This window comes from Erythrolamprus reginae, chromosome 5 (assembly GCF_031021105.1).
Source record: "Erythrolamprus reginae isolate rEryReg1 chromosome 5, rEryReg1.hap1, whole genome shotgun sequence".
Classification (NCBI taxonomy): domain Eukaryota; kingdom Metazoa; phylum Chordata; class Lepidosauria; order Squamata; family Dipsadidae; genus Erythrolamprus; species Erythrolamprus reginae.
In genome coordinates, this window is record NC_091954.1 from 3,254,937 (window position 1) to 3,282,304 (window position 27,368).

At 40.3% G+C, this 27,368-nt stretch overlaps 1 protein-coding gene across 1 annotated transcript in view; it reads left to right on the forward strand.

The window, feature by feature from the left end:
- RASGEF1A (RasGEF domain family member 1A) overlaps positions 1-27,368 on the forward strand; it is a 66,302-nt gene that overhangs the window by 29,001 nt on the left and 9,933 nt on the right. Inside the window, exons 4-10 of the mRNA XM_070751987.1 lie at positions 768-905; positions 4,458-4,679; positions 6,078-6,152; positions 7,889-7,981; positions 15,508-15,610; positions 18,637-18,716; positions 27,006-27,197. Coding sequence (XP_070608088.1) covers positions 768-905; positions 4,458-4,679; positions 6,078-6,152; positions 7,889-7,981; positions 15,508-15,610; positions 18,637-18,716; positions 27,006-27,197 — 903 coding nt within the window. The remainder of the gene's footprint in view (positions 1-767; positions 906-4,457; positions 4,680-6,077; positions 6,153-7,888; positions 7,982-15,507; positions 15,611-18,636; positions 18,717-27,005; positions 27,198-27,368) is intronic.

Sequence of the window (27,368 nt, forward strand, 5' to 3'; positions counted from 1 at the left end):
GTCAATCATTGAGTGCTATGTGTTGTGAGTGCGCCTTGTCCACCTCAGGTCATGTCAGATTCTGAGGAGAATGAGCCAGGCCCCTCTGGATACCCTGAGCCAGAGGGGTTGCCAGCTGATGCAGAGAGTGAGGGAGAAAGTGACCTGAGTGAACCTGAGGAACCACTAGAGGGGGCTGAGATGACAATGGGGGAGTGGTCCCAGTCAGAGAGTGAGGATGACATGAGAGGGGAAAGCCAGTGGATAGATCCTCGATATAGGAGTTCGCGGAGACGGCAAGAGGAGTTGCATAATAAAAGGTATTAGCTTACAGCCTTAGCCTCTTTGGGGTGTGATTTATTTTTTATTTATTTATTTATTAATCAGATTTGTATGCCGCCCCTCTCCGTAGACTGGGGGCGGCTAACAGCAATAATAATACAATGTAAACCAATCTTAAGTTAATTTAAAAAAAAAACCAATTTAAGAAACCAATCATATATACTGACATACCATGCATAAATTTTATAAGCCTAGGGGGAAGGGAAAGTCTCAATTCCCCCATGCCTGGCGACAGAGGTGGGTTTTAAGGAGCTTACGAAAGGCAAGGAGGGTGGAATTTTAGCTGGAATTTTAAAATTAAGGGAGACTAGGATAGATCTATTTCGGCCTTATTTTGGCCTCATCAGCTAGCCATACCCACTGGGACTTGAACCTGCAACCTTAAAATTCAGAGTCAGGAATATTTTTTGGGCACACTTCTTAACAAACTCCCTTTTCTTGTTTAGGGGAAGTTAAAAGCCTTTGCAGCGAAGATAATCCAACTTCTGAAAGAATGGACTGAGACTTTTCCGTATGACTTCCAGGATGAGAAATCCATGAGGGAGCTAAAGGAAATTGCTCACCGGATCACCCAATGTGACGAGGTAAGGAAGAGACAAGAATGAGTAGTGAGCTCAGTGTTACCAACCCATGTCCAAGGGAGAAGTATTTATCGTTAGCGGTCCATTTATGTCGTAGGCAGTACTGAGACAGGTGGACTGTTGACTGTAATTTGCCCTACGCCGTTGGGACGTGGAGCACTTTGGATCTGAAGGATCCATGTTTTCCAAAATATACTGCTAAAAAAAAGTGCTCTAGAAGTGGTATATAAGTGTATTGCTATTCTTGCTCCCTCTCCTGTCTCTCTCTATTCCTCTCTTTCTTTCCTTCCTTCCTTCTTTCTTTCTTTCTATCTATCCTTTCCTTCCTTCCCTTTCCTTCCTTCCTTTCCTTCCTTCTTTCCTCCCTCCATCCCTCTTTCCTTTCTTTCTTTCTTCCCTTCCTTCCTTCTTTTCTTTCTTTCTTTCTTTCCTTCCCTCCCTTTCCTTCCCTTTCCTTCCTTCCTTCTTTCCTTTCTTTCTTTCTTTCTTTCCTTCCCTTTCCTTTCTGTCCTTCCTTCCTTCTTCTCTCCCTCCCTCTTCCCTTCCTTCCTTCCTTCCTTCTCTTCCCTTCCCTTTCCTTCCTTCCTTCATTTCCTTCCTTCTTTCTTCCCTCCCTCTTTCCTTTCTTTCTTTCTTTCCTTTCTTCCTTCTTTCCTTTCTTTCTTTCCTTCTTTCTTTTCTTCCTTCCCTTCCCTTTCCTTCCTTCCTTCCTTTCCTTCTTTCCCTCCCTTTCCTTCCCTTTCCTTCCTTCCTTCTTTCCCTTCTTTCTTTCTTTCCTTCCCTTTCCTTTCCTTTCTGTCCTTCCTTCCTTTCCTTCCTTCTTCCCTCCCTCCCTCTTTCCTTCCTTCCTTCCTTCCTTCCTTCTCTTCCCTTCCCTTCCTTCCTTCCTTTCCTCCCTCACTCCCTCTTTCCTTTCTTTCTTTCTTTCTTTCTTTCTTTCTTTCTTTCTCCTTCCCTTCCAGCAGTTAGAATGCAGTACCCAGACTGTTGGGGGCAAAAGGCTGACTTGGTATACCACTTAAAGCGACTGGGGCCTTTGCTATCTTTGGAGCCACCCCTGACACGGATGACTGAGAATCAAAGCAGCCCGATATTTTTCGACTGCTGCTTTGAAGAGCCTAATCTGTGTTTTGACTCCAACCAAATCTCCTCCAGCAGGCCAATTTCGCTTGGGGGAACGCCTTCGTGTGAGGGCCGCGGTGCTTTTAACGAAATGATTTTTGAAGCGTGTGCCACGCGCTATTAAATAATCCAAAATGAAAAGATAATAGGGCCTCTTTTTTTAAAAAAAAAAGAATAGGATGTTTTGAGATTGGGTGATAAAGCTTTAAGAGTCGTTGAGCCTGTGCTTATTTAAAAAAATTAATAGCTATAAAGCGGACGACACCTTTGATGATTAAAGTTGACACTTAATACTGTCAGCGCGTCGTGTTCGAATCTGTCAGTCTAGCTCAGTGTTTCCCAACCTTGGCAACTTGAAGATATCTGGACTTCAACTCCCAGAATTCCCCAGCCAGCATTTGCTGGCTGGGGAATTCTGGGAGTTGAAGTCCAGATATCTTCAAGTTGTCAAGGTTGGGAAACACTGGTCTAGTTGTTTACTGGAATGTCACATCTGGAGGGTGAGAAGCCACAGCGAAGATCATATGGGTGATGACTAATTCAATTCAATGCAATTTATTAGATTCGTATGCCGCCCCTCTCCGAAGACTCGGGGCGGCTCACAACAATAATAAAAACAATATTCCAGCGAAAACAAATCTAATATTAAAAAGCACATAAAACCCTATCATATTTTAAAAAGCAAACAACATATACATACCCAAACATAAATATAAAAAACCTGGGGGAAAGGTGTCTCAACTCCCCCATGCCTGGTGGTATAGATGGGTCTTGAGTAATTTACAAAAGACAAGGAGTGTGGGGGCAGTTCTAATCTCCGGGGGGGAGTCGATTCCAGAGGGCCAGGGCTGCCACAGAGAAGGCTCTTCCCCTGGGGCCTGCCTCACATGCTTGAAAGCATATTCTTTCAAAACTGGTGAACTCCAAAGGAATTCTAGTTTGCTTTGGCGGCTGGGTTTAATCCACTGCTTTTCCAAAAATTAGGCCTCCCTTGGGTGAGGCCACATCTGATTAAAGAAAGAGGTGTCGTCAAAAAGGCCCAGGAAGGTGATGACAAAAAAATAAACTAGTTTTGTGGGTTTTCGTTGCTTTTAATGGTGTAAATTGTCCAGAGTTGCCTCAAAGCAAGACGGGCAGCAAACAAAATTTAATTAAATAAGAGAGTGGAAAAAAACAAATCAAAACTTTCATAGCGTGTGTTAGCCACTCTGAGTCTGCTTTGGAGTGAGTGACATATAAATACAATGAACATTTGTGCCTACCGTCCCTGTCCTAATGTCTTTTTTATCTATTTCTATATCTACTTTATACTTATACAGTGGTACCTCATCATACGAACTTAATTGGTTCCAGGAGGAGGTTCGTAAGGTGAAAAGTTCGTAAGACGAAACAATGTTTCCCATAGGAATCAATGGAAAAGCAAATAATGCGTGCAAATCCTTCAGGAAAATCCCAAACTTTAGAAGGGAGGCGAACAGAGGGCAGGGAGGAGCAGCTAAAGGGGGCGGGTGGAAGAAGCAAGGCTAGGCTAAAGGGTGAGTGGGAAGGAAGAAAGGCAAGGGGGGCGCCCCTCCCTTTTCTTTCTTCAAAAGACACCGTTTCAGTGCCTCTGCAAGCATGTTGTTCTCTGCAAAAATTTTCCTCCCCCAAGCTGCCCCTCCCTTCTCCCCTTTCTTTCTTAAAAAGACACCCTTTCAGTTCCTTTGCAAGCACGTTGTTCTCTGCAAAAATTTTCCTCCCCCAAGCTGCCCCTCCCTTCTCCATTTTCTTTCTTAAAAAGACACAGTTTCAGTTCCTTTGCAAGCACATTGTTCTCTGCAAAATCTTTCCTCCCCCAAGCTGCCCCTCCCTCCTCCCTTTTCTTTCTTAAAAAGACACCCTTTCAGTTCCTTTGCAAGCACGTTGTTCTCTGCAAAATGTTTCCTCCCCCAAGCTGCCCCTCCCTCCTCCCTTTTCTTTCTTCAAAAGACACCCTTTCAGTTCCTTTGCAAGCATGTTGTTCTCTGCAAACTTTTTCCTCCCCCAAGCTGCCCCTCCCTCCTCCCTTTTCTTTCTTCAAAAGACACCCTTTCAGTTCCTTTGCAAGCACATTGTTCTCTGTAAAATCTTTCCTACTCCAAGCAGCCCCTCCCTTTTCTTTCTTCAAAAAAGGGGAAAAAAAGAAACCCCTTCATCCCAGCAGCAGCTGTTTGGGTTCGTAAGGTGAAAATAGTTCAGAAGAAGAGGCAAAAAAATCTTAAACACCGGGTTCGTATCTTGAAAAGTTCGTTAGAAGAGGCGTTCGTAAGATGAGGTACCACTGTATTATGTTAAACATACTACAATACAATACTATTTTGGTATGACAAATAAAATAAATAAAATAAAATAAATACTCCAACGCCCTGCCTGGAATAATTTACACCCAGTCCACTCTTCTGTTTTATGGATTAGGAAAACGGGACGGTCAAGAAGATCATCAGCCAAATGACGCAGGACCTTCTGATGGCTCTCGCCACCCGCAATCAGTACCAAGAGATCCGAGAAAAGTTTCGGCAACCGGCGACTGACAAGGGTGCCATCCTTAAAACTAAGCCACAGGCCTCCCAGAAGGACGTGTTGAGCGTGTGCTGTGACCCTCTGGTCCTTGCGCAACAGCTGACCCACATCGAACTGGTGAGCGAGCCCTTCCTTGTCCATTCTCTGCTTCATGGTATCACAAATAGAAACATACCGTGTTTCCCCGAAAACAAGACACTGTCTTATATTAATTTTTGCTCCAAAAGTTGTGCTACGTCTTGTTTCCGGGGAGTGCCTTATATTTCTCAAATAAGACAAATTCACAGGCAGAAAAGCTGACACCCCCAAAGAAAGTGTACCGTACGGTACACTGATTACGGTACGGTACCTGTCAGTATGGCACCCACACACACAAAGGACGGCACTTATATAGTACAACAGTATACTCCCGCTATTGCAGCTTCCAGCCACCAGAGGAGCTACAGTCTACGCACTGTAGTGGAGACTGTAATGGTGGTGAGACAGCAGCAGACTGTGTCTGCTGCACTGGACGGTACAAAGCAATGGAAGGGGCCAGCAGGGGACGCCACATTATTACGGTACCGCTATGAACAGCTTTGAATGGTACCGTATGTTTTCCCACCGTACCGTATGTAAAGTTGACTACGCCTTATTTTCGGGGGGGTGCCTCATATTAGCAAATTCTGCAAAACCTCTGACATGCCTTACTTTCGGGGTACGTCTTATTTTCGGGGAAACAGGGTAGAAGATTGACAGCAGAAAAAGACCTCATGGTCCATCTAGTCTGCCCTTATACTATTTCCTGTATTTTATCTTAGGATGGATATACAGTGGTACCTCTACCTAAGAATACCTCTACTTATGAACTTTTCTAGATAAGAACCGGGTGTTCAAGATTTTTTTGCCTCTTCTCAAGCACCATTTTCCACTTACAAACCTGAGCCTACAAAACTGTAACTGGAAAAGGCAGGGAGAAGCCTCCGTGGGGCCTCTCTACGAATCTCCTGGGAGGAAACAGAGCCGGAAAAGTAGTGTAGGGCTTCCTGCTTAAGCAGTGGGTTGGACTAGAAGACCTCCAAGGTCCCTTACAACTCTGATATTATTATTATTATTATTATTATTATTATTATTATTATTATTATATCATTATCATTATCATTATCATTATCATTATCATTATCATTATCATTATCATTAATGATGATGATTATTAATGATGATGATTATTAATGAGTTTCGGGAGCGTGCTTTGGGCACTCCCTCCGTCTGGCAAAGGTTAGCCATCACGGGTATAGGCCGTTGTCTACACCAATGTTTCCCAACCTTGGCAACTTGAAGATATCTGGACTTCAACTCCCAGAATTCCCCATCCAGCATTTGCTGGCTGGGGAATTCTGGGAGTTGAAGTCCAGATATCTTCAAGTTGCCAAGGTTGGGAAACACCGGGGGATGAAAAAGTGCCCACCTCTCAAATGTTCCATCAGTGTCTTCCTTACCCACCAGTGATCTTGACCGTCTATTTTTTTGTTTCAGGAGAGGGTCAGCAACATTTATCCAGAAGATCTCATGCAGATCGTCAGCCACGTGGATTCTCTGGATAACCACAAGGTAAGTTTTAAAATTTCAATGAAGTGGACGTGGGGAATGGAAAGATTTAACCGATAATCTCTAGCCATGCCCAATTGTATTGGCAGGGTCTGTTCTGGGTCCTATTCTTTTTAATATGTCTGTGAGTGACATAGGGGAAGGTTTGGTAGGGAAGGTTTGCCTATTTGCCGATGACTCTAAAGTGTGCAATAGGGTTGATACTCCTGGAGGCGTCTGTAATATGGTAAATGATTTAGCTTTACTAGATAAATGGTCAAAGCAATGGAAACTGCAGTTTAATGTTTCCAAATGTAAAATAATGCACTTGGGGAAAAGGAATCCTCAATCTGAGTATTGTATTGGCAGTTCTGTGTTAGCAAAAACGTCAGAAGAGAAGGATTTAGGGGTAGTGATTTCTGACAGTCTCAAAATGGGTGAGCAGTGTGGTCGGGCGGTAGGAAAAGGAAGTAGGATGCTTGGCTGCATAGCTAGAGGTATCACAAGCAGGAAGAGGGAGATGGTGATCCCGTTGTATAGAGCGCTGGTGAGACCCCATTTGGAATAATACTGTGTTCAGTTCTGGAGACCTCACCTACAAAAAGATATGGATAAAATTGAACGGGTCCAAAGACGGGCTACAAGAATGGTGGAAGGTCTTAAGCATAAAACGTATCAGGAAAGACTTCATGAACTCCATCTGTCTAGTCTGGATGACTGAAGGAAAAGGGGGGACATGATCGAAACATTTAAATATGTTAAAGGGTTAAATAAGGTCCAGGAGGGGAGTGTTTTTAATAGGAAAGTGAACACAAGAACAAGGGGACACAATCTGAAGTTAGTTGGGGGAAAGATCAGAAGCAACGTGAGGAAATATTATTTGACTGAAAGAGTAGTAAATGCTTGGAAAAAACTTCCAGCAGAAGCAGTGTTCCCTCTAATTTTTTGAGGGGGTGGGCGGAAAAGAATAGTGTCTGAGCGGCAGTCCCTTCGGGATTGGGTGGCACAGAAATATTAAATAAATAAATAAACAAACAAACAAACAAACAAACAAATAGAAAACCCACCTTGTTTTGCCTCAGAGAATTTCAAAATAAAATACTGTCCTGTGTGTCTATAACAGTGAGCTCATAATAGGGCAACTCTATCAATATCAAAATGCCACTTAAATAGTTGAGCTAGTTTCAAACTAGATTTTGATTTTCTTTCTCTCTTCCTTACTCCCATTCTTTTTCTTTCTCTTTTCCTTCCTCTCTTTTTTCTATCTGTTTCTCTCTTCCTCTCTTCCTCTCTCTCTCCTTCCTTCTCACTCCTTCCCTCTCGGCTTCTGGGCAGGTTTGGAAAACTCTGAGTTGATGATGATTTTTAAGTGAGCGATTGCTCACTGCTCAGCTTAGAGGGAACTATGAGCAGACGTGGTAGATAAATCCACAGTAACTAAATTTAAACCTGCCTGGGATAAACATAGATCCATCCTAAGATAAAATACAGGAAATAGTATAAGGGCAGACTAGATGGACCATGAGGTCTTTTTCACTATAAAACCGATCAGGAAAGACTTAATGAACTCAATCTGTATAGTCTGGAGGACAGAAGGGAAAGTGCGGACACGATCGAAACATTTAAACATCCCTCCCATCTCTGTTAATCTGTTAAAACATACATCTAAGATGGGTTTACTTATGCAGATGGATTTACTTTGCTGATAGCCGTCTATTCAATTCAACTCAAGTTTAACGACGGATGTTTGATTTTTTTAGTGCCGAAGCGATGTGACAAAGACCTATAATCTTGAAGCCTACGACAATTGGTTTAATTGCCTTAGTATGCTGGTGGCGACCGAGATTTGTAGGGTAAGTAACCACAGGAGAAACAAACTGGGGGAGAGATGTACAATTGACTGGTTCATTGTCTCTGTTTTGAGGGTAGATGATACATAGGTTAGCAGATCACTCCTGTCAACCAATAAATCTGCTTTCCTTTATTATTTTGCTGTGACTTTCATCGAAGTACAGTGGTACCTCTACTTAAGAACTTAATTGGTTTATGACCAGGTTCTTCAGTAGAAAAGTTTGTAAGAGGAAGCAATTTTTCCCATAGGAATCAATGTAAAAGCAAACAATGCGTGTGATTGGGGAAACCACAGGAGGGTGAAGGCCCTGTTTCCTCCCAGGAGATTTCTAGAGAGGCCCCATGGACGTTTCTACCTGCCTTTTCCGGCCCTGTTTCCTCTCAGGAGATTCCTAGAGAGGCCCCACGGAGGCTTCTCACTGCCTTTTCTGGCCCTGTTTCCTCCCAGGATATTCCTAGAGAGGCCCCACGGAGATTTCTCCCTGCCTTTTCCGGCCCTGTTTCCTCCCAGGAGATTCCTAGAGAGGACCCATGGAGGCTTCTCCCCATGTTTTCCCGCCCTGTTTCCTCCCAGGAGATTCCTAGAGAGGCCCCACGGAGGCTTCTCACTGCCTTTTCTGGCCCTGTTTCCTCCCAGGAGATTCCCAGAGAGGCCCCACGGAGGCTTCTCCCCGCCTTTTACAGCCCTGTTTCCTCCCAGGAGACTCCTAAAGAGGCCGCATGGCAGCTTCTCCTCACCTTTTCTGGCCCTGTTTCCTCCCAGGAGATTCCTAGAGAGGCCCAACGGAGGCTTCTCCCTGCCATTTCCGGCCCTGTTTCCTCCCAGGAGATTCCTAGAGAGGCCCAACGGAGGCTTCTCCCTGCCATTTCCGGCCCTGTTTCCTCCCAGGAGATTCCCAGAGAGGCCTTACGGAGGCTTCTCCCTGCCTTTTCCGGTTACAGTTTCGGAGGCTCCGGTTTGTTAAGTGGAAAATGGTTCTTGAGAAGAGGCAAAAAAATCTTGAGCACCCGGTTCTTATCTAGAAAAGTTCGTAAGTAGAGGCGTTCTTAAAGGTACCACTGTATTCTGTCTCAGGATGTTTGATCATGTCAACACACCAGCGCCCTGAGATAAGACTGTAGGGTTCCTAGTTAGAACACACAATACAATATATTTGGTACAGAGTGATTTTGTTCCCATAGTTACCAAAGATCTTGTCTTGCTAAAGCTGTTTTCAGAGATCAACTTTTAAAAATAGGTTTCCATTTTTGAATAATTGGTGCCTATTTCCAAAGCTCTGTATAATAAACAGAAATGAAAGCACCATGAGGACTTGTTCCTTCCCCAGTTTGTTATTATGCCGATTTATCAGACCAGGGTTGGGTTGCTGTCCGGACCGGTGGGGGGGGGGATATACTGGGATAGTAAAAAGGGAGCTCCACCCCAGAGCCCCCAATTTGCACCAAAAGATGTTGAAAGAAAATGCAGGCTACCCTCTTTGGGCAGCCCCTGCGTTCTTCCCGAAAGCGTTTAAAAACCCCAAAGCCGGCGATTCCGCTACAAACAAAAGTGTCTTGGAAAAGAATAATGAGAGAAGATCTGGAATTAATTGGATCTGGGTTTCTGCCTCCCCCTCCTTTCCGAATGGCTAGAGTATTCACAGAGGTCTTCATCGCTGGTTGGAGAATTTTGGGAGTTGAAATCCACAAGTCTTAACGTTGCCAAGTTTGGAGACCCCTGCTCTAGAAAATAAAAGGAATAATGCTTGAAACCAAATGTTTGGCCAGAAACCTTGATTTTGTTTGGTAGTTTGCAGGAAGGAGGATTAAAGACTGTTGTGTGGAATGGAGCATTTTGGGATGTTCACTTAGGCTGTGAAAGTAGCAAGGGACCCTACAGGCCATCGGACCAGAATTCCTCCAGGACCGTCTTCTGCCGCACGAATCCCAGCGTCCGATTAGGTCCCACAGAGTTGGCCTTCTCCGGGTCCCGTCAACTAAAGATTGTCATCTGGCGGGCCCCAAGGGAAGAGCCTTCTCTGTGGAGGCCCCGGCCCTCTGGAATCAACTCCTCCCCAGAGATCAGAACTGCCCCCACCCTCCTTGTCTTTCGCAAACTACTTAAGACCCACCTATATCGCCAGGCATGGGGGAATTGAGATATCTCCCCCAGGCCTTTTATAGTTTTATGGATGGAATGCTTGTGTTACATGGTTTTTAAAAATGAGGAGTTTTTAGATGCTTTTAAAATATTAGATTTGTTTACATTGTCACATTGTTTTATTATTGTTGTCAGCCGCCTCGAGTCTTCGGAGAGGGGTGGCATACAAATCTAATACATTATTTATTTATTTATTTATTCATTCATTCATTCATTCATTCATTCATTCATTCATTCATTTATTTATTAGATTTGTATGCCGCCCCTCTCCGAAGACTCGGGGCGGCTAACAACAATAATAAAACAGTGTGACTATTATTATTATTATTATTATTATTATTATTATTATTGCCTTTGAGTAAGTGATTATTTTCTGAGTGACCATTTTAATCATGAAGGCACCTTTATGACAATGCTCAAAATGTGATTTCCAAATCCTAAGTGAGATGTTTCTGTCCTTTCACTGTTCTGTAGCTTCTCACTTCTAGGATGGGAGTGAATTCGATGACCTGCTTGTTTTAAGTCCATTGATATGGGGATTGTTTTGAGGGTCTTGGAAAATCCTTGGTTAAGTCACCTGATTGTCAAGCCACTCCCACCTGGTCACATGGCCGGCAAGCCACTCCTACCCGGTCACATGGCCATCAAACCATACCCACAAAATTGTTGTTGTGAGCCGCTCCGAGTCTCCAGAGAGGGGCGGCATACACATCTAATAAATAATAATAATAATAATAATAATAATAATAATAATAATAATAATAATGCTGTCAAAGCCAGAATTGAAAAATCAACAGACGATCCAAAGTGCAGACTCTGTAAAGAAACAGATGAAACAATCAACCACATACTCAGCTGCTGCAAAAAGATCGCACAGACTGACTACAAGCATAGACATGATGCTGTGGCACAGATGATCCACTGGAACTTGTGCCGGAACTACTATTTACCAGTGGCAAAGAACTGGTGGGATCATAAGCCCGAAAAAGTGGTCGAAAATGAGCAAGCAAAACTACTGTGGGACTCCCGACTTCAGATTGACCGAATTCTGAAGCATAACACACCAGACATTGTGATCGTGGAGAAAAAGAAAGTATGGATCATCGACATCGCAATCCCAGGAGATAGCAGAATTGAGGAGAAGCAGCTAGAGAAATTAGTGAAATACGAAGATCTAAAAATCGAGCTGCAACGACTCTGGCATAAGCCCGTGAAAGTGGCCCGAGTGGTACTTGGCACGCTGGTTGCAGGGCCAAAGGATCTCAGCGGACATTTGAAAACCATTGGAATTGACCAAATCTCCGTCTGTCAATTGCAAAAGGCGGCTTTACTGGGACCGGCAAACATAATTCGCCGCTACATCACGCAGTCCTAGGTGCTTGGGAAGCGCCCGACTGGGGATGAAATTCGAAATCCAGCATAGTGATCTCGTTTGCTGTGTTGTACTGACATAATAATAATAATAATAATAATAATAATAATAATAATAATAATAATAATAAGCCACGCCCGCAGTGTGGTAGTAAAAAATTTAGTAGCCCTTCACTGCATCAGAAAAACCACAATCTTCAAAACCAAAGTACCAAAGGGAGAATTAAGAGTTTGTTGAAGATATCCCTGCATCATATCGGTCAGTCTGGACACTCTCTGGTTATCAGACCCCTCCAAAAGACCAAATAGAGCAATGACAAATATGAAATGCATTATGCGGCTCGCTTTCAGCTGATTGCCCATATTTTATGCAAAAAAACATCTCGGTGTATTTAAGGATAATTGTCATTGTTGAGCTAAGAGCATTGTTCAGAGGGAAAATATCTCAAAGTCCTTGTGGGACCCGTTTTAATAAAATATGTAATCAGGAGATAATCCAAACCTGAATTCAACATCGGTTGTAATTAAGTCGAATCAAATCAGCTTTTAAGCTTACCGGTCTCATTTATTTGCATATTTGAAGCGACGAATGTTTTGTTTTCAAGGAGAATATGTTCAGCATCAAGTATGATGCTTAAAAAGTTGGATTATGGCTTTTCGGTGTCATAATCAAAACCCCAGGGGATCAAAGCAATTGCTCTTTTTAGAGGCAGGACAACAGACTTGGCAGTTTCTATCTTTTAAGGCAAGAAAATTTAAATGCTTTTCAGTATTTAGCTCACCAGAGGCAATTTTTTTTCATGCATTCCTTGTCCTGATTAGAAGGAAATTATTTAAATTTTTGCTACTTCAGAAGCACTTAAGTCCCTGAATACGTCAAGTAGAGAATCACACTTGGCACCTAACAACTCAACCTGCAGGATTTTGGTGTTGTCCTAAAAGGCAGATGAGAAAGTCAATGTCAACAGGGGTGTGTGTGCTCCAATAGGAGGGGGTCCATCTGCTGTTCGTAGCCCCTATGGTAGCTGCTAGTAGTAGTAGCAGCAGTAGTAGTCGTTGTCGTAGTAGTAGTTGTAGTATTTATTATAATAATATAAAGGGACCTTGGAGGTCTTCTAGTCCAACCCTTTGCTTAGGCAGGAAACACTACACTACTTCAGACAGATGGTTATCCAACATCTTCTTGAGAACTTCCAGTGTTGGAGCATTCACACCTTCTGGAGGCAAGCTGTTCCACTGGTTAATTGTTCCAACTGTCAGGAAATTTCTCCTTAGTTCTAAGTTGCTTCTCTCCTTGTTTAGTTTCCACCCATTGCTTCTTGTTCTACCCTCAGGTGCTTTGGAGAATAGGTTGACTCCTTCTTCTTTGGGGCAACCCCTGAGATATTGGAAGGCTGCTATCCTGTCTCCCCTGGTCCTTCTTCTCATCAAACTAGCCATGCCCAGTTCCTGCAACCGTTCTTCATATGTTTGAGCCTCCAGTCCCCTAATCATCTTTGTCGCTCTTCTCTGCAATTTTTCCAGAGTCTCAACATCCTTTTTGCATTGTGGCAACCAAAACTGAATGCCATACAGTGATCCCTCGATTTGCGCGTTCTCGATTAGCGCGAAACGCTGCAACGCGGTTTTTCAAAAAATATTAATTAAAAAATAAGTCCGCGATTTTTTTCCTACACCACGGTTTTTCCCGCCCGATGACGTCATACTGAGGGAGAGAAGGGAAGGAGGGAAGGAAGGAGGGAGGGAGAGAAGGGAAGGAGGGAGGGTTGCCATTGCCATTGCCGCCAGCGCTGCCCCAAGAAAGCCGGTGAGAGGAAGGAAGGAGGGAAGGAGGGAGGGAGAGAAGGGAAGGAGGGAAGGAGGGAGGGTTGCCATTGCCATTGCCGCCAGCGCTGCCCTGTGGGTAGCGGCGAGGAGCCCGGAAAAATCACCATTGCATTGCCAGCCTCCGAACTTGCGTCGCTCCACCTTCTGCGCATGTGCGGCCATGGAACAAAGGGCGCGCATGCGCAGATGGTGTTTTTACTTCCGCATCCAGTATAACGCGGAAATCGGTTAGCGCGGGAGGTCTTGGAACGTAACCCCCGCGCTAACCGAGGGATTACTGTATTTATTTATTAGATTTGTATGCCGCCCCTCTCTGTAGGCTCGGGTCGGCTCACAGCAATAATAAGAACAATATATGGTAACAAATCTAATAATTAAAAAACTAAAAAAAAACTTATTTAAAATAAAACATGCACACAAACATACTATGCATAAAATATATAGGCCGGGGGAGATGTCTCAATTCCCCCATGCCTGATGGCAGAGGTGGGTCTTAAGAAGTTTACGAAAGGCAAGGAGGGTGGAGGCAATCCTAATCTCCGGGGGGAGCTGGTTCCAAAGGGTCGGGGCCGCCACAGAGAAGGCTCTTCCCCTGGGTCCCGCCAGCCGACATTGTTTAGTCGACGGGACCCGGAGAAGGCCAACTCTGTGGGACCGGTCACTGGGATTTGTGCGGCAGAAGGCGGTCCCGGAGATATTCTGGTCCGATGCCATGAAGGGCTTTATATTCCAAGCGTGGCCTTACTAAGGCCTTATAAAGTAGTATTAACCCTTCACATGATCTTGATTCCATCCCTCTGTTGATGCAGCCTAGAACTGTGTTGGCTTTTTTGGCAGCTGCTGCACACGTCTGGCTCCTATTTAAATGGTTGTCAGTTAAGATTCCAAGATCCCAAGATTTAGACTTATATACCACTTCACGGTGCTTTACAGCCCTCTCTAAGGGGTTTCCAGAGAGTCCAGCCTATTGCCCCCCACAATCTGGGTCCTTACCCTGCCCCTAACTGCCTAACCCTGAAGACCTCCATGAAAAATGGGATTCATCCTGTCAATTTCCCAACAAATGAGTTGGCTTTACTATTAATTTAATATTGCTCTGGTATTAGCAGGGTTCCCGAATGGTGCAGTGGCATAGAGGTGGCCTTACACTCTTGCCTTACAATCAGGAGGCTGTGTGTTCAATCCTAGGTAGAGACAGTTATTTCTCTCTTTGGGCACAATGAGAATACAGTGGCACCTCTACCTACGAATGCCTCTACTTAAGAACTTTTCTAGATAAGAACCGGGTGTTCAAGATTTTTTTGCCTCTTCTCAAGAACCATTTTGCACTTACAAACCCTAGCCTTTGAAACTATAACCAGAAAAGGCAGGGAGAAGCCTCCATGGGGCCTCTCTAGGAATCTCCTGGGAGGAAACAGGGCTGGGAAAAGGTGGAGAAGCCTCTGTGGGGCCTCCCTAGGAATCTCCTGGGAGGAAACAGGGCCGGGAAAAGGTGGGGAGAAACCTCTGTGGAGCCTCTCTAGGAATCTCCTGGGAGGAAACAGGGCTGGGAAAAGGTGGGGAGAAGCCTCTATGGGGCCTCTCTAGGAATCTCCTGGGAGGAAACAGGGCCGGAAAAGGCGGGGAGAAACCTCTGTGGGGCCTCTCTAGGCATCTCCTGGGAGGAAACAGGGCCGGAAAAGGCAGGGAGAAACCTCTGTGGGGCCTCCCTAGGAATCTCCTGGGAACAAACAGGGCCTCCACCCTCCCCGTGGTTTCCCCAATCGCACACATTATTTGCTTTTACAGTACATTGATTCCTATGGGAAAAATTGCTTCTTCTTACAAACTTTTCCACTTAAGAACCTGGTCACGGAACGAATTAAGTTCGTAAGTAGAGGTACCACTGTATTTATAAATTCTGGATTTAATGCAGTGAAGGGCCTGCGCATCGCAGGTGCTACCGATGCACTCGTGGAGACCAGTGCGTGCATGCATTGGCGCATGACTCGTGTTCTGCGCATAGTAGAGATACCACTGTATATATCCGCTTAGAAGAAACTCTGCATTGGTGACAGGAAGGGCATCCAGCCAGTAAACCTCCAGTTGCCAAAACTCTACCTTGCAAGAGATTATGGGGTCATTAAATAAAAGGAGATGATTAGTCCACTTCCTCCCTTCTCGCTGAACATCCTTTTTAATGTTTTTCAGGTGGTGAAGAAAAAGCAGCGAACCAGGATCATGGAATTTTTCATCGACGTGGCGAGAGAATGCTTCAACATCGGGAATTTCAACTCCATGATGGCCATTATTTGTGAGTCTGCTCTCTGTGTGTGTGTGCTCTTTTCTTAAAGGAAGAACTGGGGAAATAAATGCAGCTGAGGGTTTCTCCCGCATCACAAAGCTACCAGGGATTTATGGCTCCTTTTAATAATAAGAGGGGAGAAGGAGGAAACAACTGGAAAAGAAATTTTCTGATCAAACCTGGAGATTACAGCCTCCGTTGAAAGGTTTTTAAACCTTAAAAGAAATATCCGTGTGATATATTAAACCAGGCAGCGTGACGCAGCTGATATTATCAACTTCCTATTTAGCCTTGTGTGTGCCAAGTTTTTATTTTTTTTCAGATTATCAGTATGCAAATATTTTCCTAATAACTCACTTGGATTGAGAGTTTGCAGGAACTGATTTGGGAATAAAACAAAAAAGTTATTTATTTGAGCTGAACTTTCCCTTTAGAGTAAAGATATGTATTTATTTTATTTTATTTATTTGTTTCTTTTGTAAAGTAGGTGTTGGTGGTGTACAAAGTTGTAGCAATGTTTATATACCTGATACTAGGAAGAGAGAAACATTAGGACAGGGGACGGAAGGCACACTGGTGCACTTGTGCACGGCCCTTCCTGACCTCTTAGGAATCGGGAGAGGTCAACAGTGGACAATCTAAGAGGGTAAAGCTTTGGGGGTTTGGTGATGATACTACAGAGTCTGGTAGTGAGTTCCATGCATCAACTACTTGGTTACTAAACTCGTATTTCCTGCAGTCGAGTTTAGAGCAGTTAACTTTAAGTTTGTATCTGTTGTGTGCTTGTGTGTTGTTGTGGTTGAAGCTGAAGTAGTTGTTGACAGGAAGGACGTTGTACCTGATGATTTTAGAAGCTATGCTTAGGTCGTGTTTAAGGCAATGTAGTTCTAAGCTTCAGTAAACAAGTAGTTGATTCATGGAACTCACTGCCTGACTCCATAGTGTCATCACCTAACCCCCAACAGTAGATGATCCACTGTTGACCTCTCCCGATTCCTAAGAGGTCAGTAAGTGGCATGCATAAGTGCACCAGAGTGCCTTCCGTTCCCTGTCCTAATTTATTTATTTATTGTTATTTTATTTATTCATTTGTCCAATACACAAATATATAGGAAGAAAATAGACATGTGATAATATAAAAGAGGGTGAAAGTGAACTTAGAGGAGAGGATATATGGAAGGAAGAGAATATATATGATAGGTGAAAGAAAGGAAAGACAATTGGACAGGGGACAAAAGGCAAACCAGTGCACTTATGTACGCCCCTTACTGGCCTCTTAGGAACCTGGAGAGGTCAATCGTGGAGAGTCTAAGGGAGAAATGTTGGGGGTTAGGGGTTGACACAATTGAGTCCGGTAATGAGTTCCAAGCTTCGATAAATCGATTGTTGAAATCGTATTTTTTTACAGTCAAGTTTGGGGCGGTTCATATTAAGTTTGAATCTGTTGCGTGCTCTTGTGTTGTTGCGGTTGAAGCTGAAGTAGTCATTGACCAGTAGGACATTGCAGCATATGATCTTGTGGGCAATACTTAGATCTTGTTGAAGGCGTCTTAGTTCTAAACTTTCTAGGCCCAGGATTGTTAGTCTATTTTCATAGGGTTTTCTGTTTCGAGTGGAGGAGTGAAGGGCTCTTCTGGTGAAATATCTTTGGACATTTTCAAGGGTGTTGATGTCTGAGATGTGGTATGGGTTCCAGACAGATGAGCAGTAGTCTAGGATGGGTCTGGCAAAAGTTTTGTAGGCTCTGGTGAGTAGTGTGAGATTGCCTGAGCAGAAGCTGCGTAATTGTTGTAAAAACTGGGGTTTGTAGGGCAGGGTTTTTCACAACACAGGGATTCAGAGACAAAGCTATCGTAACTGTAAAAACAGGTGATCGATTCGCACAAGAAAGAAAGAAAGCCAGGAACAGACCACTGTTAGATGGGAAGGCGGTAGATTTTATCAAAAACATCTAGGAAGATTGCGGCATCAGCTTGAAAGAGTATCATTCGATTTGCTAGAAGGTGTGGCGAGCCAATACTTAACACCTCAAGGTGGATTGGAGGAATATAGAATGGAGAAGCGAGGGGCGAGGGGGTTGAGAACATTTTGACCCTTTGGCTTCTGAAGGTTTGATGTGCTTAGGACAATCCACATGTCTGCAGAAACTTCCCTTTGACAAGAGAGTCCTGAAGGTTTATGGAAGACCATTGTTGCTAGAAAAACTTTTGAAATGCATGCTGAAATATTGCAAATTATTTGCATTTTAAAATCCTTTTCCCCTTCTCTCTGCTTCTCTGTACTTTTCTTCCTTTCTCTTTTTCTTTCTTTTCCTTCTTTCTTTTTCTCTTTTCTTTTCTTTCTTTCTTCCATGCTCTTTCCTTCTTTCCTTCCTTCCTTCCTTTCCTATCTCTATCTCATTCTTTTTCTTTCTTCCTTCCTTCCTTTCCTATCTCTAATTCTTTCTTTCTCTTTCTCTTTCTCTTTCTCTTTCTCTTTCTCTTTCTCTTTCTCCTTCCTTCCTTCCTTCTTTCTTTCTTTCTTCTGTCCTCTTTCCTTCCTTCCTTCCCTATCTCTAATTCTTTCTCTTTCTGTCTCTTTCTCTTTCTTTCCTTCCTTCCTTCCTTCCTTTCCTATCTCTAATTTTCTTTCTCTTTCTCCTTCCTTCCTTCCTTCCTTCTTCTTTCTTTCTTCCATCCTCTTTCCTTCCTTCCTTCCTTTCCTATCTCTAATTCTTTCTCTTTCTATCTCTTTCTCTTTCCTTCCTTCCTTCCTTTCCTATCTCTAATTCTTTCTTTCTCTTTCTCTTTCTCTTTCTCTTTCTCTTTCTCTTTCTCTTTCTCTTTCTCCTTCCTTCCTTCCTTCCTTTTTCTTTCTTTCTTTCTTCCATCCTCTTTCCTTCCTTCCTTTCCTATCTCTAATTCTTTCTCTTTCTATCTCTTTCTCTTTCCTTCTTTCCTTCCTCCTTCCTGCCTTTCATCCTTCCTTCCTTTCTTTCCTTCCTTCCTTCCTTCCTTCCTTCCTTCCTTCCTTCCTTCCTTCCTTCTTTTTTGCAGCTGGCATGAATTTGAGTCCTGTTGCCCGACTAAAGAAAACATGGTCCAAAGTGAAAACAGCCAAATTCGATGTTTTAGAGGTAAATATTTCATACATTGTTGCATTGGGTCAGGGTTTTTCACTCAATTGATTCTTTCCATTTTCATTTTTATTTTAAAAGCCATGACAAGCCAGAACACAGCAGCACAAGAAGTGGATCTCAACCCTAATTCCTGCTCAGAGTTAAGGGGGGGGGGGGAGAGCAGAGCAAGAATGAAATAGTAATGAATAAGCTCTTCCTCCCAAATCTTAAAATCAATCCCATTTCAATCAAACTGGATATAAAAAGTTTCCTCAGTTGTCAGCAGGCATCCAAGCAGCTTTGCCTTGATTGGCTAAAAGTCTATTTTTTCAGTGCAGTTTTTTTTTTACCATATTTTAATCCGTTTGAAGAGGGAAACTGTTTGTTTGTTTGTTTACTTACTTACTTACTTACTTACTTACTTACTTACTTACTTACTTACTTACTTACTTACTTACTTACTTATTACATTTGTATGCCGCCTCTCTCCACAGACTCGGGGCAGCTCACAACAAAATAAAACAGTTCATGACAAACCTAATAATTATAATTTAAAATATTTTTTAAAAAACCCATTTACTAAACAAACATACATACAAACATACCATGCATAAATTGTATATGCCCGGGGGAGATATCTCATTTCCCCCATGCCTGACGACAAAGTTGGGTTGTAAGGAGCTTATGAAAGGCAAGGAGAGTAGGGGCAGTTCTAATCTCTAGGGGGAGCTGGTTCCAGAGAGTCGGGGCCGCCACAGAGAAGGCTCTTCCCCTGGGGGCCGCCAACCAACATTGTTTAGTTGAGGGGACCCGGAGAAGGCCCACTCTGTGGGACCTAATCGGTCGCTGGGATTCGTGTGGCAGAAGGCGGTCCCGGAGATAATCTGGTCCAATGCCATGAAGGGCTTTAAAGCTGGATGGGTCGTCTTACACCAGTAACAATTTTCACAATTGTGACTGGAGCCATAGCATTTGAAAGACAAGGGGATGATGGTCATTCCTAATCCACCTCTATTAACTTTTCATTTCTTTTTCTTTCTCTTTTTCTCACGAAAGCCTGTCCTCTGTTAGAGAATTATATTCAGGATTTAACAAAAACAAAACTGAAAATAAAAAGGATTAGGGCTCCAAAGGTGTTTTTTCCCCCAAAATTATTATTAAATATTTATTTCATTTTATCACATATAAAAATTCCATTTTTATTTTGACCGCGGCCAGGATAATATACGCGCAAAATTGGAAAGGGGAAAATATCCCCAAAGAAGAGGAAGTTATTAAGAAAATATTAGATTGCGCTGAAATGGATATGATGACAAGACGGTTAAAAGATCAAGAAGAAACAGAATTTTATGAGATATGGAACAAAGTGTATACAGTATATGGATAAACAAGAAGAAATATTAAAAGTAATAAATAAATAAATAAATAAATAAATAAGAGAATTGTATTAGCAGAGATATAATTTAAGAGTTATGTTAGAATTAGCAGGGATATGATTTAAGAGTTATGTTAGAATTAGTCTATGTATGAAGATTTATTACAAAAAGTTAAACAAATTTCTTCTTTTCATTTAAAGTAATAAGTTGATTTTAAGTATTTTTTGAATGTATTCTTTTTTCTGTATTGAAATTTTACTTCTAGAATAAGCGGGGAAGATACAACCCCATTTCTATGTTAAATGTGTGTTTGTCGGTTTTGTCTATTTTAAGAAAATTAATAAAATTTATTGGAATTTTTTTTCCCATTTTTAATTAAATGCGTGGCAGCATTCTGGACTATTTGAAGTCTCCGAATGCTCTTTAAAAGTATAGCCCTGTAGAGCTAAAATTATTATTTATATTCTATTATATAAAAATTATATGTGCTAACCATCTTTCAACCACCAATCTTTCCATCTAACTCTTGTTTTATACACTGCTCAAAAAAATAAAGGGAACACTCAGATAACACATCCTAGATCTGAATGAATGAAATATTCTCATTGAATACTTTGTTCTGTGCAAAGTGGAATATGCTGACAACATGTGAAATTTTTGCTACCCCACTGTGGGCATGGCTTATGCAGGACGCCCTACATTTTCTTTCAACATCTTTCAGTGCTCTGGGGTGGAGCTCCATTTTCACTACCCCCCTGTGTTTCCCCCCTGTCTGGGCAGTAGCCTACCCCTTTACCTGTGCATTTGCGGTTGTTGTTTTTTCTTAAATGTACAACCTTACTTTTTTCTCCATTGAATTTCATTTTGTTAGATAGCGCCCACTTTTTAAATTTCTCAAGATCCTCCTGTATTTTGTGCCTATCTTAGAAACATAGAAACATAGAAGACTGACAGCAGAAAAAGACCTCATGGTCCATCTAGTCTGCCCTTATACTATTTCAAGTATTTTATCTTAGGATGGATCTATGTTTATCCCAGGCATGTTTAAATTCAGTTACTGTGGATTGACCAACCACGTCTGCTGGAAGTTTGTTCCAAGGATCTACTACTCTTTCAGTAAAATAATATTTTCTCACGTTGCTTTTGATCTTTCCCCCAACTAACTTCAGATTCTGTCCCCTTGTTCTTGTGTTCACTTTCCTATTAAAAACACTTCCCTCCTGAATCTTCTGGAGTGTTGCCAGTTTGGTGTCATCTGCAATTTGATCAGTTCCCCATCTATCCCCTTATCCAAGTCATTGATGATGGTAGTAGCATTGAGGTTGCATGCAGTCTCCAAACCATTTGTAGGTATCCTGATTCATGGATTAGATGAGTTAACTTAGAAATATGGAGCCAACCAAATTTTGGAGCAGATAAACCAGCCAAGAGGGCTTCTTAATTCTCTTCCCTACCTCTACAAAGGATGTTTACAGTGGTACCTCTACCTACAAACGCCTCTGCTTATGAACTTTTCTAGATAAGAACCGGGTGTTCAAGATTTTTTTGCCTCTTCTCAAGGACCATTTTCCACTTATAAACTCGAGTCTCTGAAACTGTAACCAGCCAAGAGGGAAAAGGTAGGGAAAAGCCTCTGTGGGGCCTCTCTAGGAATCTCCTGGGGGGAAACAGGGCTGGAAAAGGCAGTAACACAATATAACTCCAAGTAAATCAAACTTCTGTGAAATCAAACCGTGGACTTAGGAAGCAACACTGATTGACCATCAATTTCACCTGCTGTTGTGCACTTTCAACTTTGTACAGAACAAAGTATTGAGTGAGAATATTTTATTCATTCAGATCTAGGATGGGTTGTTCTTTGAGTGTTCCCTTTATTTATTTATTTTAGCAGTGTATTTAACAATAAATAGTACAATTGTAAAAAAAAAAAAATCTTGATTTTTTTTTTTTATCTATAATTTTTATTTTATTTTATATGACTTACAAACATTTAGACATCAAACAATACAACATTAAACATTTACACTTAATATATTTACAAGATTTATTTTTTAACAATTCTATTTACTATACCTTTTTCTTGATTTCCACCCAGTTGTAAATTTTTTCCCACACTTTGTAATAGTCCTTATTTTGTTGGTTTTGAATTTCGTATGTTAATTTGCTAAATTTGGCGCAGTCTAATATTTTTTTAATTACCGTTTCTTTGTTTGGAATCTTATCTTGTTTCCAGACTTGTGCATATGCTAATCTTGCAGCAGTAAGTAAGTGATTTATTAAGTAGTAATTTTCTTTGCTATGTTTGCCTCTAATTATGCCTAATAAGTACATTTCCGGTTTTATTTCAATTTTATAGCCCAATATTTCTTCCATCCATGCCCTAATTTGAATCCAAAATTTTTTTGCTTCGTTACATTGCCACCATATGTGGTAGTATGTTCCCACTTCTTTTTTACACTTCCAACATTTGTTACTAATGTTTACATTCATTTTGGCTAGGCGTGCTGGCGCATAATGCCATCGGAAGAACATTTTATAAAGATTTTCTTTATATGGTGTTGACAAAGTCATCTTATAATTAACTGACCATAGTTTTTCCCAGTCTTCTAGCTGAATTGCATATCCAAAGTTGGTCATCCAAGATATCATGTTAGGTTTAACAATTTCTTCAATGTTTTCATAGTTTAATAGATAAATATACATTTTAGTTATAAATTTTTTGTCAGATCCTGTCAATATTTTGTCTATTTCATTTTGTTTGTTACATATTCCAAATTGTACCAAGTCCCTTTTATATCTGCTTTGAATTTGGTAATATGGAAGCCAATCTATTACTATACCTTCCTCTTTAAGTCTTTCTCTAGTTTTAAGACTTCCTTTAGTGTTTAATAGGGCTTCATAGGTTATTTTTTGTTCTTGGCTTATTATGTTTGGATGAATTTGAGCTTCTAGAGTGGATAACCATCTGGGAATTTCATTATAGTATTTTTTCCTGACTTTCCGCCAGTGTGTCAGTAGTGTATTCCGAATTTGGTGTTGTTTAAAGTGAGAATGTTTTGAGTGTTCTTTTTCCCACAAATGTGCGTGCCATCCTTCATTTATATCGTGGCCTTCTATTGTTAGAATTCTAGGATTTTCAAGGTTGACCCATTCTTTAATCCATAGTAATTTAGTGGCTTGGTAGTATATTTCTAAGTTGGGTAAACCGAATCCTCCTCTTGTTCTTAAATCTTGTAGGGCTTTCATGTTTATTCTAGGTTTTTTATTGCACCAGATAAATTTAGAAATTATTTTATTTATTTTAGCAAAGAACGATTTGTTTAGTTGTATTGGTGCTGTTTGGAAGAGATAGAGCCACCTTGGAAGTATATTAGACTTTATTGTATTGATCCTTCCCATTAAGGATAGATTTAACTTTGACCATTTTTCTAAATCTTCTTTTGTTTTTGTTAATAATTTTGTATAATTTAGTTCTTTCAGTGAAGAATACCTTGTCGTAAACCAAATCCCTAGATATTTAATTTTCTTTTCTATTTGAAAACCTGTTTCTTTTATTAATAATTTGTTTAAATCTTGATTACAATTCTTGGTTAATATTTTAGTTTTGTTCCTATTTATTTTTAAGCCGGCCACTTTCCCATAGTTCTCTAATTCTTTTACTAAATATATCATTGAGCTAACTGGATTCTCTAAGAAGAAGACCAGATCATCAGCGAAGGCCTGTGTTTTATAAATTTGTTGTTTAATTTGGGTGCCCTGTATTGATGATTCCCCTCTAATTCGGTTTAATAGTATTTCTATAGACATTATATATATTAAGGGAGATAGTGGACAGCCTTGTCTCACTCCTTTTTTAATATCGAATGTATTGGTTAAATCTCCATTTATAATTATCCTTGCCTTTTGTTTGGAGTATATTTTATTTATTGTATTTTCAAAGTTCTCTCCTAAATCCATAGTATTTATTAATGTTTTGAAAAAGTTCCAATTGAGGTTATCGAAGGCTTTCTCAGCATCTAGAAATAGCATTGCAAACTCCTTATCATTATGGCTTTCATAATATTCTAGCATATTTAATGTAATTCTTATATTATTTCTAATTTGTCTGTTAGGTAAGAAACCATTCTGATCAGGGTGTATTATTTTGTTTAATATTTTTTTAAATCTGTCTGCTATTATTGCCATATAAATTTTGTAGTCTACATTTAACAGGGATATTGGTCTATAATTCTTAATATACTTTGGATCTGTGTCTTCTTTATGTATCAGCGTTATGTTAGCTTCTTGCCATGATACCGGGCATTCTCCGTTCGTTAACATTTTATTATAAATTTCTAATAATAATTCTCCCGTTACATGGAATGTTGCTTTATAGAATTCAATTGGGAAGCCATCTGGGCCTGGTGTTTTATTATTATTCTGTTTCATAATTGTTCTTTCCAATTCTTCTTTTGTTATTTCTTTATTTAATATTTCTTTATCTTCTTTACTTATTAAATTGGTTTTACATGTCTCTAAATATTTTAATATATCTTCTTCCTTAATATTTTCTTCACTATACAATTCTTTATAGTATTCTAATGCAATTTCTTTCTTTTTTTTTAACTGGTAATGTGTTATTTCTTTTTTATCTGTTAATTGTTGGATTAATTTCTTCTCTCTTTCTTTCCTCAATTTATATGATAGCCATCTGCCAGGTTTATTTGCGTGCTCAAATTGATTTTGTTTTACTTCTCTTAGTTTCTTAGTTACTTCTTCTATCTCTATTAATTCTAGTTTGTGTTTTATCAGCATAATTTGTTGCCTTATATTTGGGTTTCCTGGGTCTTTTTGGGATTCTTCTTCTAATTTTCCTAATTTAAATATCCACTCTTTTTGATTTTGTCTTTTTTCCTTGTTTTTTCTTGATTTATAGGCTATTGTTAAGCCTCTTTGATAGGCTTTTGCTGTATCCCATAAATTCTGGAGGGAGGTATCTGGATTGTTATTTTCTTTTAAAAATAATTTCATTTCTCTTTCAATCCAATCTATATATTCTTGTTCTTTTAATAATTGTAGATCTAATCTCCAACTCCTATTTTTTTTCTCCTCCTCATTCCATATAATTTTTATTGGGTTATGATCAGCCCAATCGTTTTTATCAATTTGAATTCGTTTTATTAAGTTTCCTATCTTGTTATTAACCCACGCCATATCAATCCTAGACCAACTTTGGTGCGCATTGGAGTAGAATGTATATTCTTTTTTATTTTGGTTCCTTGTTCTCCAACAATCCCTCAGGTTTAATTCTTCACACATCTGATCAAACGTTTTTGGCAGTACTTTTCTTTTTTTATATCGATTCTTATTAGCACTTTTGTAATCCTTAATGGGATCGATAATACCGTTAAAGTCACCTATCATGCAAATGTCTTCTACTTCTAATTCAATCAGTTTCTGGTGCAAGTTATAGAAGAATTTTTTTAAATTTTTATTTGGTGCATAAATTACTACTAATGATACAAATACATTAACAATTTTAACTGTCATGATTAGAGTTCTTCCCTTTTTATCTGCATATATTTTCCTTGGATCTAATTCTTTTTTAACGTAAACTGCAATCCCTCTTTTTTTGTTATGTGATAAGGACATAAATACTTTCCCAATTTTCTCATTTTCTAATTGCTTTTCATTTTTTTGTGGAATGTGTACTTCCTGTAGACAAACAATGTCTAAATTTTGTTTTTGTAATTTATTGAATATACTATTTCTTTTCATAAATGAGTTTAAGCCATTTACATTAATTGAGATTAATTTAATTTCTGTTCCCATCCCCCTTTAATTCCTTATTTGTCTTCTGTTTGTCCTGTTTTCTTTCTGTGCTCTTGTCAATATTCTTTCTTCCTCCTGTACTATATCTTTAGAAGTTCCTTCTTTCCCGCTATCTGATTCTACCTGGGGTTCTTCTATCTCTTTTTGACTTCCTGTTTCCACCCTCTCTTCCGCTATTAATTCATCGTAAAATTCCTGTGCCATTAGTTCGTTATTTACTTTTATTTTTTTCCCTTTCCATGTGATAAGCATCCCCTCCGGAATTAACCATCTGAAGGTAATTTTACTTTGATTTAACAAATCTGCCAACGGTCGGTATCCCCTTCGATTGTCCCTTAATTTTTTTGGGATTTGCTTAAGAACTCTGATTTCCTTCCCATTATGAATTATTGCTTCGTTTTTTGTAATTTTCAATATTTCATTTCTAATCTCCTTTTTTACACATCTCACGTGTACTTCCCTAGGAAGCTTATGTTTTCAGGCGTAGTTAGTGTTCACCCTGTAAATCTCATCTATTCCATTAGCTGTATCTTGTTTATCTTTTTGTAATATATTAGCTATCATTTCTGTCATTGTCTCTACTAAATTCTCCTCTTTCTCTTCTTCTACATTTTGGAATCTGACATAAAATTCTGCTCTATCGACCTCAAAATTAATTATTGATTCTTCTAACTCTCTATTTAATTGCATCAATTTATCATCCATTGTTACTACTTTTTTGTCATTTTGTTAGACATTCAAGTTAATAATCAATTAAAAAGATTAAAATGGCAACTTTCCAGAAATATACAAAAAAACCATCTGGCTCTCCCTCAACCCAAAAATCAATAGTTAGCATGTTAGCAACAGAAAAGGCCAGCAGTACAGGTAATATTAGCAACACCCCACAAACAACGCAGGAGACATTAATGGCAATTCAAGAAACAATGCTCAAACTGGAGGAAAAATTAGATAGGAACCATGAGGCAATGAGGGAAGATATGCAAAAAATGGACAATAAAATTGAAATAATCCATCAAATTTTGGAAAAAAATGAAAGGAGAATAGAACAAATTGAAAAGAAAGTAGAACAAAAAAAATCTTGATTAAGCCCCTGCTTCTTATTGTTTTTTGGAAATAGCACCACATGGATCCGTCCAGCAATTTTTGTAACTACCGGACAGCTCTCCAAGGGGCGGCCCAGAGATCTCAAACAGCCCACAGCAGCCGGGAGAAAATTGTTCTCCCTGTTTTCAGCCTTTTCATTAAAGATATTTACTTCCTGCACAAAATACACACCAACCACTTGCCGAATGGACAAATCAACTTCAAGGTCAGCAGCCTTTTACAGTGGTCAATAAATGTGCGCGGCATGCGATAAATGGGATGGATATGGCCATTGAAATGAGGAAGGGGGGGGAAGTGCTCCCTTAAAATAAAAGGCCATTTCACCACTTTTATGCTAGGTTTTGTTTTCCTTACAATCCTCGAGGATGCATTGGCC